This window comes from Delphinus delphis, chromosome 2 (genome assembly GCF_949987515.2).
Source record: "Delphinus delphis chromosome 2, mDelDel1.2, whole genome shotgun sequence".
Lineage (NCBI taxonomy): Eukaryota > Metazoa > Chordata > Mammalia > Artiodactyla > Delphinidae > Delphinus > Delphinus delphis.
Window position 1 is genome coordinate 38031621 of NC_082684.1, and position 13853 is coordinate 38045473.

The window sequence follows — 13853 nt, forward strand, 5'->3', positions numbered from 1 at the left end:
ATGCACTATCTTCCTGATACACTTTAGGGCACATGAATTACTACTCATATTCAACCAAAACTTGAGAGAAAAATAAGAACATTGGGTTTTTTCCGATAAATGAAAATTTGATTCAAACTACTTATGACAAGTATATAACACCATAAAAATGCACTTACTGAGAATTTTTTAAATTCTTACCTCAAGTACTATCCCTCAAAATATGTTTCTTGAGTCTATACAAATTACATGATATTTATTTTTAAAAGCCATTGACCCCAAGGTCAAGAAGTTAATCATTCAAAACCATGTTTAATTAAAAAGAGATATCAGAAAGAAAGTCTTTCGGGGATCTTTATCATACATGACACAAATAAGTATAAGGCACAGCATGGTGACTATAGTTAATAACGTTGTGCTGCATATTTGAAAGTTGCTAAGAGAGTAGATCTTAAAAGTCCTCATCACAAGAAGAAGAAATTCTGTAACTATGTATGGTGACAGATGTTAATTAGACTTATTGTGATGATCACTTCACAACCTACACAAATACTGAATTGTTATTTTGTACACCTGAAACTAATATAATGTTATATGTCTATTATACTTCAATTCTTCTATTTAATTTAATAATAAATTAAAAATAAAAAAAATTAGTGACTCAAAAGCTATGGCTTCTAAATAACATTCTAAGAATGTTACATAATGCTGTCAATAATCTTTCAACTACTTTAAAACACACAGTGACATAAATATTTTCAAAGACTTGCCATACCCTTATTTATTCTACACTAGCTGACTCTACTCAGCTCCAAGATATGCAACAGAGGTGTAAAGTCTAGTGGCTAAGGAATTTTCAAAGTACATAATAAATATTGCCAAGAAACATTAAAAAAAATACGGACAGTACTTATTTGCATAAAGGCACACATAATTCATGGGACTGAAAGTTCACTCACTTTTAATACTACTACTATTCCTTTTTATTAGGGCAAAATAAGGATGTACATTCAAAAAGATGTAAAATAAGTGCAAACAATGCCAAGCAAACTATGGTTAACTATTTAATTTTCATTGCAAATAAAACACATGCACTCAGATTGAGAAACCGAGATACCAAGTTCCTTCCAGGTATCCCTTACTTTCCTAAGTAGCTGAGATAGCAGTAAAGATATTGAAGTATACTGAAAGATTCTACAATTGGAAAAATACAGATACATGTATATATTTTACCATAAGAGAGACAGAAAGCAATACAATTTGTGAATAGATGAGAGTTAGGTTCTCACAGTTACCACACCCAATCTTAATACCTTGCAATGAAAAATGGAGATCATCGATGCCCAAGGAAACCTGTTCGTCTTCGGTGGGAAGCACAGGACTAGATGCCATCCTTTGACTCAATGGAGATTATATCATGTCCATCTCAGTTAAAGAAGTGAACTAAAAATAGAAGGGATAAATGCTCATTAGTAACTCTGCAGCCCTGCATTTCCAGTAAACATGCATTGCCAGGAAACAACAGCAACCAGAAACTGCCCTCCAAAAGAATCACAGCTTTCTAGAAAGTGTTGCTTAGTTCACATGGAACAAAGTGACTACGCCTTCTTTTTTGAATCATAATCAAAATTTTGCCCTATGACCTATTCAGTCCCTTTAGAGTTTGCAGGCAGAACTCCACAAGAGCTAGCATTGCAGATTCTATACTAGCGGTGAAAAGGAAAGCTACGCAATTATATTTTATAATTTGTCCAGAGGATGTAAAGCTGACACGAACTGATATCTTAGGTTTTGTGTGTATTATATTATTAGCCTCAACATACAAGGATTTTCTTTACAGTTTTTCATTTAACTTAGTTCCTTTTCTGCTCCATGATTGTTGCCATTTACTGGAAACAATAAGAACTGGGTCTGCATAGTTTGCAAAGTGAAACTAAAAAAACTATATCAAAAAGAATGTTTTCATGGGTTATCTAAGATATTGAATTATTTTCCTAAGCCCTTATTTTTCCACGTACACATTTCTTTCTCTACCCCCACTCTGACTTTTAAGGAATCCTTCCAGTAAGAGTAATTCTTACTGAGCAACTCTTTAAAAGTACTGCTTCGTGTATGTGTATGCCACTATTTGTATTCTGGGGGCTGAGAATAAATCATTGACTTCTCCCATACAGATGATGACTTCCTTAGCAAAATAAACTTAACCAAGTACATAAAAACATAAAATGTATCAGGGGATGGATAGAAGAATGGATAAGTGTACAGACACGTGATCAACAAAGTATAGCAAAACGATAATGGCAGAATCTGTGTGTTGAATATGTGTGTTCACTGTTAAATCCTTTAACTTTGCTGTATATTAGAAATTCTTCATAATAAAATGTTGGCGGGGGGAGAGACAAAAAAATAAATAAACCTGAGGCCAAGAGCTAGATACAATCAGTCATATCCAATAGACCACTTAAAAAAAATGCAAAGAACAAAAATCATTAAACATCTAATGCTAGAGCCAGACTTCGAAAATCTTTCAATCCTGTCTTCCCACTCTGTTTATCATCCAAAACTTCTTTATCATCTCTCCCATGGATCACCGTTGTTAAAGATTTTACCTACCAAATAAACTATGTTTATTAATTAATATGTTTATCAATTAATAATTAGTTTTATCCTCTGAAGTAAGATGAAACAGAGCCTGCCTGAGGTAACATTGTTCCTATACAGAGTTGATACAATTCTAATCAAAATAAAAAGCTTCTTGATCGTTCAATGAGCCTGTGCAGCCTGCTGATTGATAAAGGTACAAATGTCCTCCGTTGTTGGTGTACTAAAGACCTCCACTACCCATTCCCATGCTGAGAGTTCCTGAACCCAAAGTGAAGGCAAAGCACTTCTTCATGATGACAGGGAGAAAAACTGAATTCCAGAATTAATTTCCTAATGGCACCCACTATTCCATGCCAGGGCTATTAAATAAAAGGATAATAATGATAGTAGCAAACACTTATATAGCACTTACTATATATAGGTACTGTTCTAAGCATGCGTTAGGTATCGTAATTATCCCATATTTGAAGACTAAACTGAGATGCACAAATGTCATATACCGTTGTCTAAGGACACAAAGCTAATAAATGATGGAACTAAGATTTGAACCCAGGTGGTTTCGGTTTCAAGAGTCCATGCTCTGGGCTTCCCTGGTGGCACAGTGGTTGAGAGTCCGCCTGCCGATGCAGGGGACACGGGTTCGTGCCCCGGTCCGGGAGGATCCCACATGCCGTGGAGTGGCTAGGCCTGTGAGCCATGGCTGCTGAGCCTGCACGTCCAGAGCCTGTGCTCCACAACGGGAGAGGCCACAACAGTGAGAGGCCCGCGTACCGCAAAAAAAAAAAAGAGTCCATGCTCTTAGCCAATACAGGTTGGTACCTCATAGAGCCAGCTAGAGCTAGCTAAAACTTAGCCAGATTTTATTAATTCCTTCTTTTACTCATTTACTCAGCAAGCATTTATATATGCTATATGCTGCTCTCAAGGAATTCAATCTTCTGAGAATGACAGATAAACACATATTGAGTGAAATCTTCTAAGAAACATATGTAGAAGGTGTTATGGAAGCACAGGAGAAGGCATGTCCTATCGCTTGAATCTGAAGATAGATGTGATTAGAGGAGTGTACTTAATATAAAACAGCATCTCCCTCCAAATAGTCCTGTAAGCATTATTTGGGTAATACCTTGAATTTAATAAGAATGTCTCTGAGGGCCACTCATTGCCATTCAATATTAAACAAATATAAGTTATCAAATGTAGGGGAAAGAACTTAAAAACAGAATAGTATGCAACAATTTGATAACCAGAGAATCAAGAAATGTTCCTGGACTAGACTGGCATGTGGAATCCACTATATTCTATATTAAAGTTGTAGAAAAAAAAGTAGTATTTGTAAAAAAAAAAAAAAAAAAAAAAAAGTCTAGACCTTAAAATAACTTATGTGTCTCAGAGGTTTCTGTTTTTAACAGTGAAAATTTATTAACAAAGAAGTCAGTAAAATATATTTTTTTATTTACTGAAGAATTTCCTAGAGCTTCTAAAAAATGTAAATCAAAAGTAAAACCAGGGAATTCCCTGGTGGTCTAGCACTTAAGACTCTGGGCTTTCACTGCCAAGGGCCCAGGTTTGATCTGTGGTCTGGGAACTAAGATCCTGCAAGCTGTGTGGTGCAGTCAAAAAACTAAAACAAAAAGTAAAACCAAGCTATGAAGACTGAATCAATTGCAAGTGTTGGATTATTGATCCCAATACTGTCTTAGTACAGTTATTTATCAAAACACGCTACAGAGGTCATGAGGATCTGACTGAAGACAACGTATGATGACATTTCCAACATAATTGTTTTTGGTGAGAAACAGCTGACATCTCCAGAGAGGAATTTACTTGCTAAACAGGGCCCATGAAAAACTGGAACACAGTAGAAAAGACAAGCTTTGAGAGACTTCTCAGGATCTTAACTGAGAAGCTAGAAAGAATATGAGCAAGGAAGGCAGAAAGAGGAATGAAGCTTGGCCAGGGGCTCAGTGAGTCAGTCACAAGGGTCTATCAACCAAAATCCTGAGGGCCATCCTATCATTTGCCTTCCGACTCCCCTGTGGGGAGCATGAGGGCTGCCTGCCCAGGTGGAATCACAGCACAGACAAGCCCTTCTTCCCAGGCGGTCCTCATCACCTTACTTTTCCTTTTCAAATAAAAGTTACATACAATTATGTAACATCAGGGTTCAGAATGAAAATAATAGATCATCTTCAGACACATACGAAAGATTAGGTAAAGAATTAATGTAGTGGCATTAAAGATTCGAAGAGCAAGTAGAATCATGTGGAACTGTGTTTTTAAAATCCATGTAAATTAATACACATGCTTTTATAAATGGCATAAGCTATTTTGATACAACTGTGGTTTGCTAATGCAATACATCTTAATATGCGTCTGGTTTCTCTAAAACCTCAAAACACTAGAGTATTTCCCTTTTAAAAGAAATCTTGGCATATACTTTGGATTATTATGATTAGAATTTTTACAACTCAAAAGTGAAATTTGGATAGAGATCATTTCTAATGAGTGGAATTATTAGTGATTTTCATTTTCTTCCTTTTGCTTATATTCATTTTTAAAGTTTCAAATGATGAATTTGAATATGAATAGCAGCCTATTTCTGCTGCAATAAGAAAAACATTTTTGCTTTTATTTTGGTGAAATGACAACAAATGGGGAATAAGGTATTTAGTTCAGGATCAGCTCTCCAATCTATATGCTATGGAAACTGTATATCTATAGCTGTATAATGAGAAAAATACTCTCTTGACACAAATAAAATATTAGAAAACTTCTCTGGGTTTGTCAGAAATTTCTAGAAAGGACTCCTAAAGCCTTTTCGGTAGCTCAAGAGGTCTCACTTTCTCATTAGTAGATAGTTTGTTAATGAGCCCTGCTGTTCTAACAGCACTGAAGAAAGCACTGTCAATGGGGAGAAGGGGACTTCTATGTCACCTTCAAAATTTGATCGGAAGGTGTATGTACCATAGCAGGACATGCTAAACACATTTAGGTAGTTCTTTAACAGACTGGTTTAAATATTACCATTTTCCCTGGAGTAAATTCCCTGTTCTTTCTTCTGTCCTTCAGCTGTACCAGGTTATTTACGGTCGAGCTAGGAATTCTAAAGGCTCTCCCTTTTGCCTGTTAAGTTATAGAGCTTGTCATCGCACTGACAAGTTGTTAACTCTGATCTGCCTCCAAGCTCACAGAAGAAAGCTGGTGACACACTTGCCATAATAAGCTTCTCCATCTGTTTCCCATTAACTTTTCCTAACTCTGTTATTACTTATGTTTCATCATCCCTTGACCAGAAGCAATTGGTGTAAATTCCCAGATCCATTGATTTTTAAGATCCACCCTTCTATCTCCTTTTAGGCAATTTATTTTTCTAATAATCACCACAAAATGCCAGAACAATCAATCCTAACTATTCACCACACTTTTGGAACACAAACACGTAGCAATTCTCTGGATATGATATTGCTGCACTTGCTACCTCACAACAAAGCAGTGTCACTCCCCAGCCAATCCCAACTGTACTGCTAAACCACCCACTTTAACCATGATAACAGCATTTTAAGTAAATGTAACCACTTCCCTAAAAGAGCTTTCTGTTGGCCTTGACCAAGTCCCAAATGCTCTGAACTGCAGGGTCCACAGCTATAGAAAGGGATACATATCTTATAAGGATTTCAGTGAAGCACATGAAACTAAAAACTACAGTAGCAACTAACATTTATTGCTGTGCTTACTACAGTAGATGTACTACAGTATATAAATTGTATTTACTATAATCGGTGAAATGAATTCATCAGGATTATCCCATTTCTTAATCAGCAGTAAAAATTAAAAGCTAATCACAATATTAAAACGTAGAGTATAAAGACTTAAGGATAAAAACTTCCAAAGCCACAAAACTGGATGTGTTAATAAATCAGCACAAATCTAGAAAACATGCACTCAGGAAGTAATTACTTTTTTTTTTTTTTTTTGCGGTTCGCGGGCCTCTCACTGTTGTGGCCTCTCCCATTGCGGAGCACAGGCTCCGGACGCGCAGGCTCAGCGGCCATGGCTCACGGGCCCAGCCGCTCCACGGCACGTGGGATCTTCCCGGACTGGGGCACGAACCCGTGTCCCCTGCATTGGCAGGCGGACTCTCAACCACTGCGCCACCAGGGAAGCCTGGAAGTAATTACTTTTAATTTTCATCAGCTCATTTTAGCCTAGAAATTCTGCCCTTGCACCCACACTCCAATTTTTAAAGCTCATAATACCCCCAGCAAAAGTTCCCTGCCTTCATTACTACATGTCACCAGTCTCCAAAAAAACCTAGAGAGATCTTTAAGTTACAAGTACTGGCAATGGTTTGGGGGCTTTTCCCCATATATATCTCTTCATTCCTTTTGCCATCACTTCTGCCCGTGACCCCATTACTTTGTTCCTAAATTGATACCAAAGATTCCTGGCTTTCTTATTAACTCTAGCTTCTCCACCCCTATCTTTAAAGAATCCCAGAGAGGTCTGGGATTGGTGGCATGAGATACTACAGAAGTTGAGGATGAGACAGATGTCTGAGTGTGCTGAAGATCAGGACCAACAGCAAGACTTTAGACAAGTATACACCTCAACAGGGGGACCCCTAGCCCTCACCAACCCCACCTTCTCCACAAGCACTGGAGCCAGACGCATGCCCCGATCCCTTGCTCCATCCACAAGTGGGATTTCAGAGGATGCTTTTCTGGAGAAAGTAAAGCCCCTAGAAAAGACCTCTAGAGATTGATATTTGGGATTCCTCAATAGAAAAGTCAGTTCCATGCCAAATCACCCAGCTGTGAAATTCCACTGATTGGCTTTTTCGTTCCTCACTCTTGAATATGATTGTACGGCCAAAGATTACGAGACATTTAAGGAGAGCCTCCAAGAATGAAAGGAAGAGATCAAAACAAACACAAAAGAGGAACCCTGAGGAACCAGCAAACATAGGAAAGGAAAGAAAAATAAAAATGAAACTGATCATTGAATTTTTTTAGAAACAACACCATAAGGTGAACTCTATTTTAAAACTTATAAAAGGCTTCACCATATCAGTTACAAACAGAATCAACATTTCTTCCATTTTACACCTTCACATGACAATGCACTATATAACAAGAGATATATTTTAAAGTTTTGTTCTGCATGCTGCTAACACATTTCACTAGCTTTTTCTTTAACCATTGGATTTTTAACAATAGCAAAGCAAAAAGTCATATTCTATTGGACAGAATTAATTTTGGAAAGCCCTTGTAAAATCAGGCTTAGTCTTGTTTATAAACATTCACACCCACCATATGCTGAAATGGAAAGCAGAATGAAAGACAACTACCTTGGCAGGAATGAATGCTTAAAGGTTTTAATCGTAGCCCTCAGAACAAGCAAGCACTACCATTTGTTCTATTTCCTCCAAGAGACAAAAGTCAATTCCATCCTCAGTGATACAATGGTAATACTACACAGAAACTCAGTATGAATTCACAATTCCACAGGAATCTGAAAATTACCAAGGCAATTTTCCTTTTGAGGATTACAAATTCTACAGAGTTAGTAATAGTGAAATGGGCAGCCATAGCAGAGTTTTGAGCAGAGAAGAGATATAATTTGACTTATGTTTCAAAATTATCATTTGGACTGATATGTGGGAACAACACATGGGACAAGGAATGAAGCAGGGAGACTAGTTAAAAGGCTATCACAGAATGGATGGACAGAGGGATAGACAGATGGGTAATAAATGAGAAAGCAAGCATGGTAAAATGTTAAGGGTGGAATCTAGGTGTTGAGAATACAGCTATTTGTGTAAAATTCTTTCAACTTTGTTGTATATTTTATAATTTTCATAATAAAATGCTGGGAGTAAAAGGTTATTACAGTAATCCAGGTGATGATGGCTGGGACCAGGGATGCAGAAGTAGAAGGAGTAAGTGGTCTGCGATCAGATTCTGAATATATGTTGGAGATGGTACCAACAAGGCTTCCTGACTGATTAGATGTCATATGTCATAAGAGAAAGAGAAGAATAAAAAATAACTCGTAAATTTTTGACGTAAACAACAGGAAGGATGGAGAAGTCATGAATTCAGCCAGACAAGGCTGCAGGTGGAGCAGGTTTGAGGGCAAAGCAGGAGTCCAGGTTTGACATTTCAGATGTACATCAGACATCAGTTCTGAAGCCAGGTAACTTGTGCATACTCCACTTTTTTTCAAAGTAAATGCTTCATGTCCCGTGGGAAACAAAGCCAACAGGATCAAGTCAGATCCAGGAGGAGGGAGTTTGGCAAGGCAATAAGATAGGAACAGGGCACTATGAAAAAATATTGAAGTGCTGTATTTTAAAAGACCAATAAAAGAGTTAGAAAATAAAATAAGGACATCTCCCATAAACAAAAGGGAGAAAAACAGAAAATATAAAACTTAAAGGCCAATCCAGTGGATCTAACATCCAATCGAGAAAACAGAGGGAGAAAATTATCAAAGAATTAATACAGTGGCTGGAGAAGACGGCGGAAGAGTAGGACATGGAGATCACCTTCCTCCCCAGAGATACATCAGAAATACATCTACACGTGGAACAACTCCTACAGAACACCCACTGAACGCTGGCAGAAGACCTCAGACCTCCCCAAAGGCAAGAAACTCCCCACCTACCTGGGTAGGGCAAAAGAAAAAACAGAGAGAAAAGAATAGGGAGGGGACGTGCACCAGTGGGAAGGAGATGTGAAGGAACAAAGGTTTCCACACAGTAGAAGCCCCTTCGCAGGCGGAGACAGCGGGTGGCGGAGGGGGGAAGCTTCGGGGTCACGGAGGAGAGCACAGCAACGGGTGAGGAGGGCAAAACGGAGAGATTCCCGCACAGAGGATCAGTGCGGACCAGCACTCACCAGCCCGAGAGGCTTGTCTGCTCACCCGCCAGGGCGGCGGGGCTGGGAGCTGAGGCTCGGGCTTCGGTCGGAGCACAGGGAGAGGACTGGGGTTGGCAGCATAAACACAGCCTGCAGGGGGTTAGTGCACCACGGCTAGCCGGGAGGGAGTCCGAGGAAAAATCTGGAGATGCCGAAGAGGCAAGAGACTTTTCTTGCCTCTTTGTTTCCTGCTGCGCGAGGAGAGATTAAGAGCGCTGCTTAAATGAGCTCCGGGGGGGGGGGGGCGGGGGGGGGGCCGCGGCTAACATGGACCCCAGAGACGGGCATGAGAAGCTAAGGCTGCTGCTGCCGCCACCAAAAAGCCTGTGTGCGAGCACAGGTCACTATCCACACCTCCCCTCCCGGGAGCCTGTGCAGCCAGCCACTGCCACGGTTCCGGGACCCAGGGACAACTTCCCCGGGGAAAACACACGGCGCGCCTCAGGCTGGTGCAACGTCATGCTGGCCTCTGCCGCCGCAGGCTCGCCCCGCGTCCCTACCCCTCTCTCTCCCCGGCCTGAGTGAGCCAGAGCCCCCGCATCAGCTGCTCCTTTAACCCCGTCCTGTCTGAGAGAAGAACAGACGCCCTCAGGCGACCTACACGCAGAGGCGGGGCCAAATCTAAAGCTGAACCCCGGAACCTGTGCGAACAAAGAAGACAAAGGGAAATCTCTCCCAGTAGCCTCAGAAGCAGTGGATTAAAGCTCCACAATCAACTTGATGTACCCTGCATCTGTGGAATACCTGAATAGACAACGAATCATCCCAAATTGAGGAGGTGGACGTTGGGAACAAGATATATTATTTTTTCCCCTTTTCCTCTCTTTGTGAGTGTGTATGTATATGCTTCTGTGTGAGATTTTGGCTGTACAGCTTTGCTTTCACCATTTGTCCTAGGGATCTGACCGTCCGGTTTTTTGCTTTTTTTTACTTCAAATACTTTTTTTTCTAATATTTTTTTATTTTTTATTCTAATAACTTATTTTATCTTACTTTATTTTATTTTATCCTCTTTCTTTCTATTTTTCTCCCTTTTATTCTGAGCTGTGCGGAGGACAGGCTCTTGGTGCTCCAGCCAGGCGTCAGGACTGTGCCACTGAGGTGGGAGAGCCAACTTCAGGACACTGGTCCACAAGATACCTCCCAGCTCCACATAATACCAAACAGTGAAAATCTCCCAGAGATCTCCATCTCAACACCAAGACCCACATTCACTCAATGACCAGCAAGCTACAGTGCTGCACACCCTATGCCAAACAACTAGCAAGACAAGAACACAACACAACCCATTAGCAGAGAGGCTGCCTAAAACCATAATAAGGCCACAGACACCCCAAAACACACCACCAGACGTGGACCTGCCCACCAGAAAGACAAGATCCAGCCTCATCCACCAGAACACAGGCACTAGTCCCCTCCACCAGGAAACCTACACAACCCACTGAACCAACCTTAGCAACTGGGGACAGACACCAAAAACAACAGGAACTATGAACCTGCAGCCTGAGAAAAGGAGACCCCAAACACAGTAAGATAAGCAAAATGAAAAGACAGAAAAGAAACACAGGAGATGAAGGAGCAAGGTAAACACCCACCAGACCTCACAAATGAAGAGGAAATAGGCAGTCTACCTTAAAAAGAATTCAGAATAATGACAGTAAAGATGATCCAAAATCTTGAAAATAGAATGGAGAAAATGCAAGAACCATTTAACAAGGACCTAGAAGAACTAAAGAGGAAACAAGCAACGATGAACAGCACAATAAATGAAATTTAAAATACTCTAGAAGGAAACAATAGCAGAAGAACTGAGGCAGAAGAACGGATAAGTGACCTGGAAGATGAAATAGTGGAAATAACTACTGCAAAGCAGTATAAAGAAAAAAGAATGAAAAGAATTGAGGACAGTCTCAGAGACCTCTGGGACAACATTAAACGCACCAACATTCGAATCATAGGGGTCCCAGAAAAAGAAGAGAAAAAGAAAGGGACTGAGAAAATACTTGAAGAGATTATAGTTGAAAACTTCCCTAATATGGGAAAGGAAATAGTTAATCAACTCCAGGAAGCACAGAGAGTCCCATACAGGATAAATCCAAAGAGAAACACGCCAAGACACATATTAATCAAACTGTCAAAAATTAAATACAAAGAAAACATATTAAAAGCAGCAAGGGAAAAACCACAAATAACATACAAGGGAATTCCCATAAGGTTAACAGCTGATCTTTCAGCAGAAACTCTGCAAGCCAGAAGGAAGTGGAAGGACATATTTAAAGTGATGAAGGAGAAAAACCTACAACCAAGACTACTCAACCCAGCAAGGATCTCATTCAGACTTCATGGAGAAATTAAAACTTTTACAGACAAGCAAAAGCTGGGAGAGTTCAGCACCACCAAACCAGCTTTACAACAAATGCTAAAGGAACTTCTCTAGGCAAAAAACGCAAGAGAAGGAAAAGACCCACAATAACAAACCCAAAACTATTAAGAAAATGGGAATAGGAACATACATATCAATAATTAGCTTAAATGTAAATGAATTAAATGCTCCCACCAAAAGACACAGACTGGCTGAATGGATACAAAATCAAGACCTGTATATATGCTGTCTACAAGAGACCCACTTCAGACCTAGGGACACCTACAGACTGAAAGTGAGGGGATGAAAAAAGATATTCCATGCAAATGGAAATCAGAAGAAAGCTGGAGTAGCAATTCTCATATGAGACAAAATAGACTTTAAAATAAAGACTATTACAAGAGACAAAGAAGGACACTACATAATGATCAAGGGATCGATCCAAGAAGAAGATATAACAATTGTAAATATTTATGCACCCAGCATAGGAGCACCTGAATACATAAGGCAAATACTAACAGCCATAAAAGGGGAAATCGACAGTAACACAATCACAGTAGGGGATTTTAACACCCCACTTTCACCAATGGACAGATCATTCAAAATGAAAATAAATAAGGAAACACAAGCTTTAAATGATACATTAAACAAGATGGACTTAATTGATATTTATAGGACATTCCATCCAAAAACAACAGAATACACATTTTTCTCAACTGCTCATGGAACATTCTCCAGGATAGATCATATCTTGGGTCACAAATCTAGCCTTGGTAAATTTAAGAAAACTGAAATCGTATCAAGTATCTTTTCCGACCACAACGCTATGAGACTAGATATCAATTACAGGAAAAGATCTGTAAAAAATACAAACAAAGGGAGGCTAAACAATACACTACTTAATAACAAAGTGATCACTGAAGATATCAAAGAGGAAATCAAAGAATACCTAGAAACAAATGACAATGGAGACACGACGACCCAAAACCTATGGGATGCAGCAAAAGCTGTTCTAAGAGGGAAGTTTATAGGAATAAAATCCTACCTTAAGAAACAGGAAACATCTCAAACAACCTAACCTTGCACCTAAAGCAATGAGAGAAAGAAGAACAAAAATACCCCAAAGTTAGCAGAAGGAAAGAACTCATAAAGATCAGATCAGAAATAAATGAAAAAGAAATGAAGAAAACGATAGCAAAGATCAATAAAACTAAAAGGTGGTTCTTTGAGAAGATAAACAAAATTGATAAACCATTAGCCAGACTCATCAAGAAAAAAAGGGAGAAGACTCAAATCACTAGAATTAGAAAAGAAAAAGGAGAAGTAGCAACTGACACTGCAGAAATAAAAAGGATCATGAGAGATTACTACAAGCAACTCTATGCCAATAAAATGGACAACCTGGAAGAAATGGACAAATTCTTAGAAATGCACAACCTGCCACGATTGAATCAGGAAGAAATAGAAAATATGAACAGACCAATCACAAGCACTGAAATTGAAATTGTGATTCAAAATCTTCCAACAGGGCTTCCATGGTGGCGCAGTGGTTGAGAGTCCGCCTGCCGATGCAGGGGACACAGGTTCATGCCCCGGTCCAGGAAGATCCCACATACCACGGAGCGGCTGGGCCCATGAGCCATGGCCGCTGAGCCTGCACGTCCGGAGCCTGTGCTCCGCGACGAGAGAGGCCACAACAGTGAGAGGCTCGCGTACCGCAAAAAAAAAAAAATCTTCCAACAAACAAAAGCCCAGGACCAGATGGCTTCACAGGCAAATTCTATCAAACATTTAGAGAAGAGCTTACACCTATTCTTCTCAAAACTCTTCCAAACTATAACAGAGGGAGGAACACTCCCAAACTCATTCTATGAGGCCACCATCACCCTGATACCAAAACCAGACAAAGATGTCACAAAGAAAGAAAACTACAGGCCAATATCAATGATGAACATAGACGTAAAAATCCTCAACAAAATACTAAC

The 13853-nt window shown here is 39.6% G+C and overlaps 1 protein-coding gene across 9 annotated transcripts in view; it reads right to left on the reverse strand.

Annotated features, from left to right (window-relative positions):
* SYNE2 (spectrin repeat containing nuclear envelope protein 2) overlaps nucleotides 1–13853 on the reverse strand; it is a 331802-nt gene that overhangs the window by 272067 nt on the left and 45882 nt on the right. For all 9 annotated transcript variants that reach the window (XM_060004429.1, XM_060004425.1, XM_060004428.1 and 6 more), the window contains exon 2: nucleotides 1293–1422. In XM_060004429.1, coding sequence (XP_059860412.1) covers nucleotides 1293–1371 — 79 coding nt within the window. In that variant the 5' untranslated portion in view covers nucleotides 1372–1422. The remainder of the gene's footprint in view (nucleotides 1–1292; nucleotides 1423–13853) is intronic.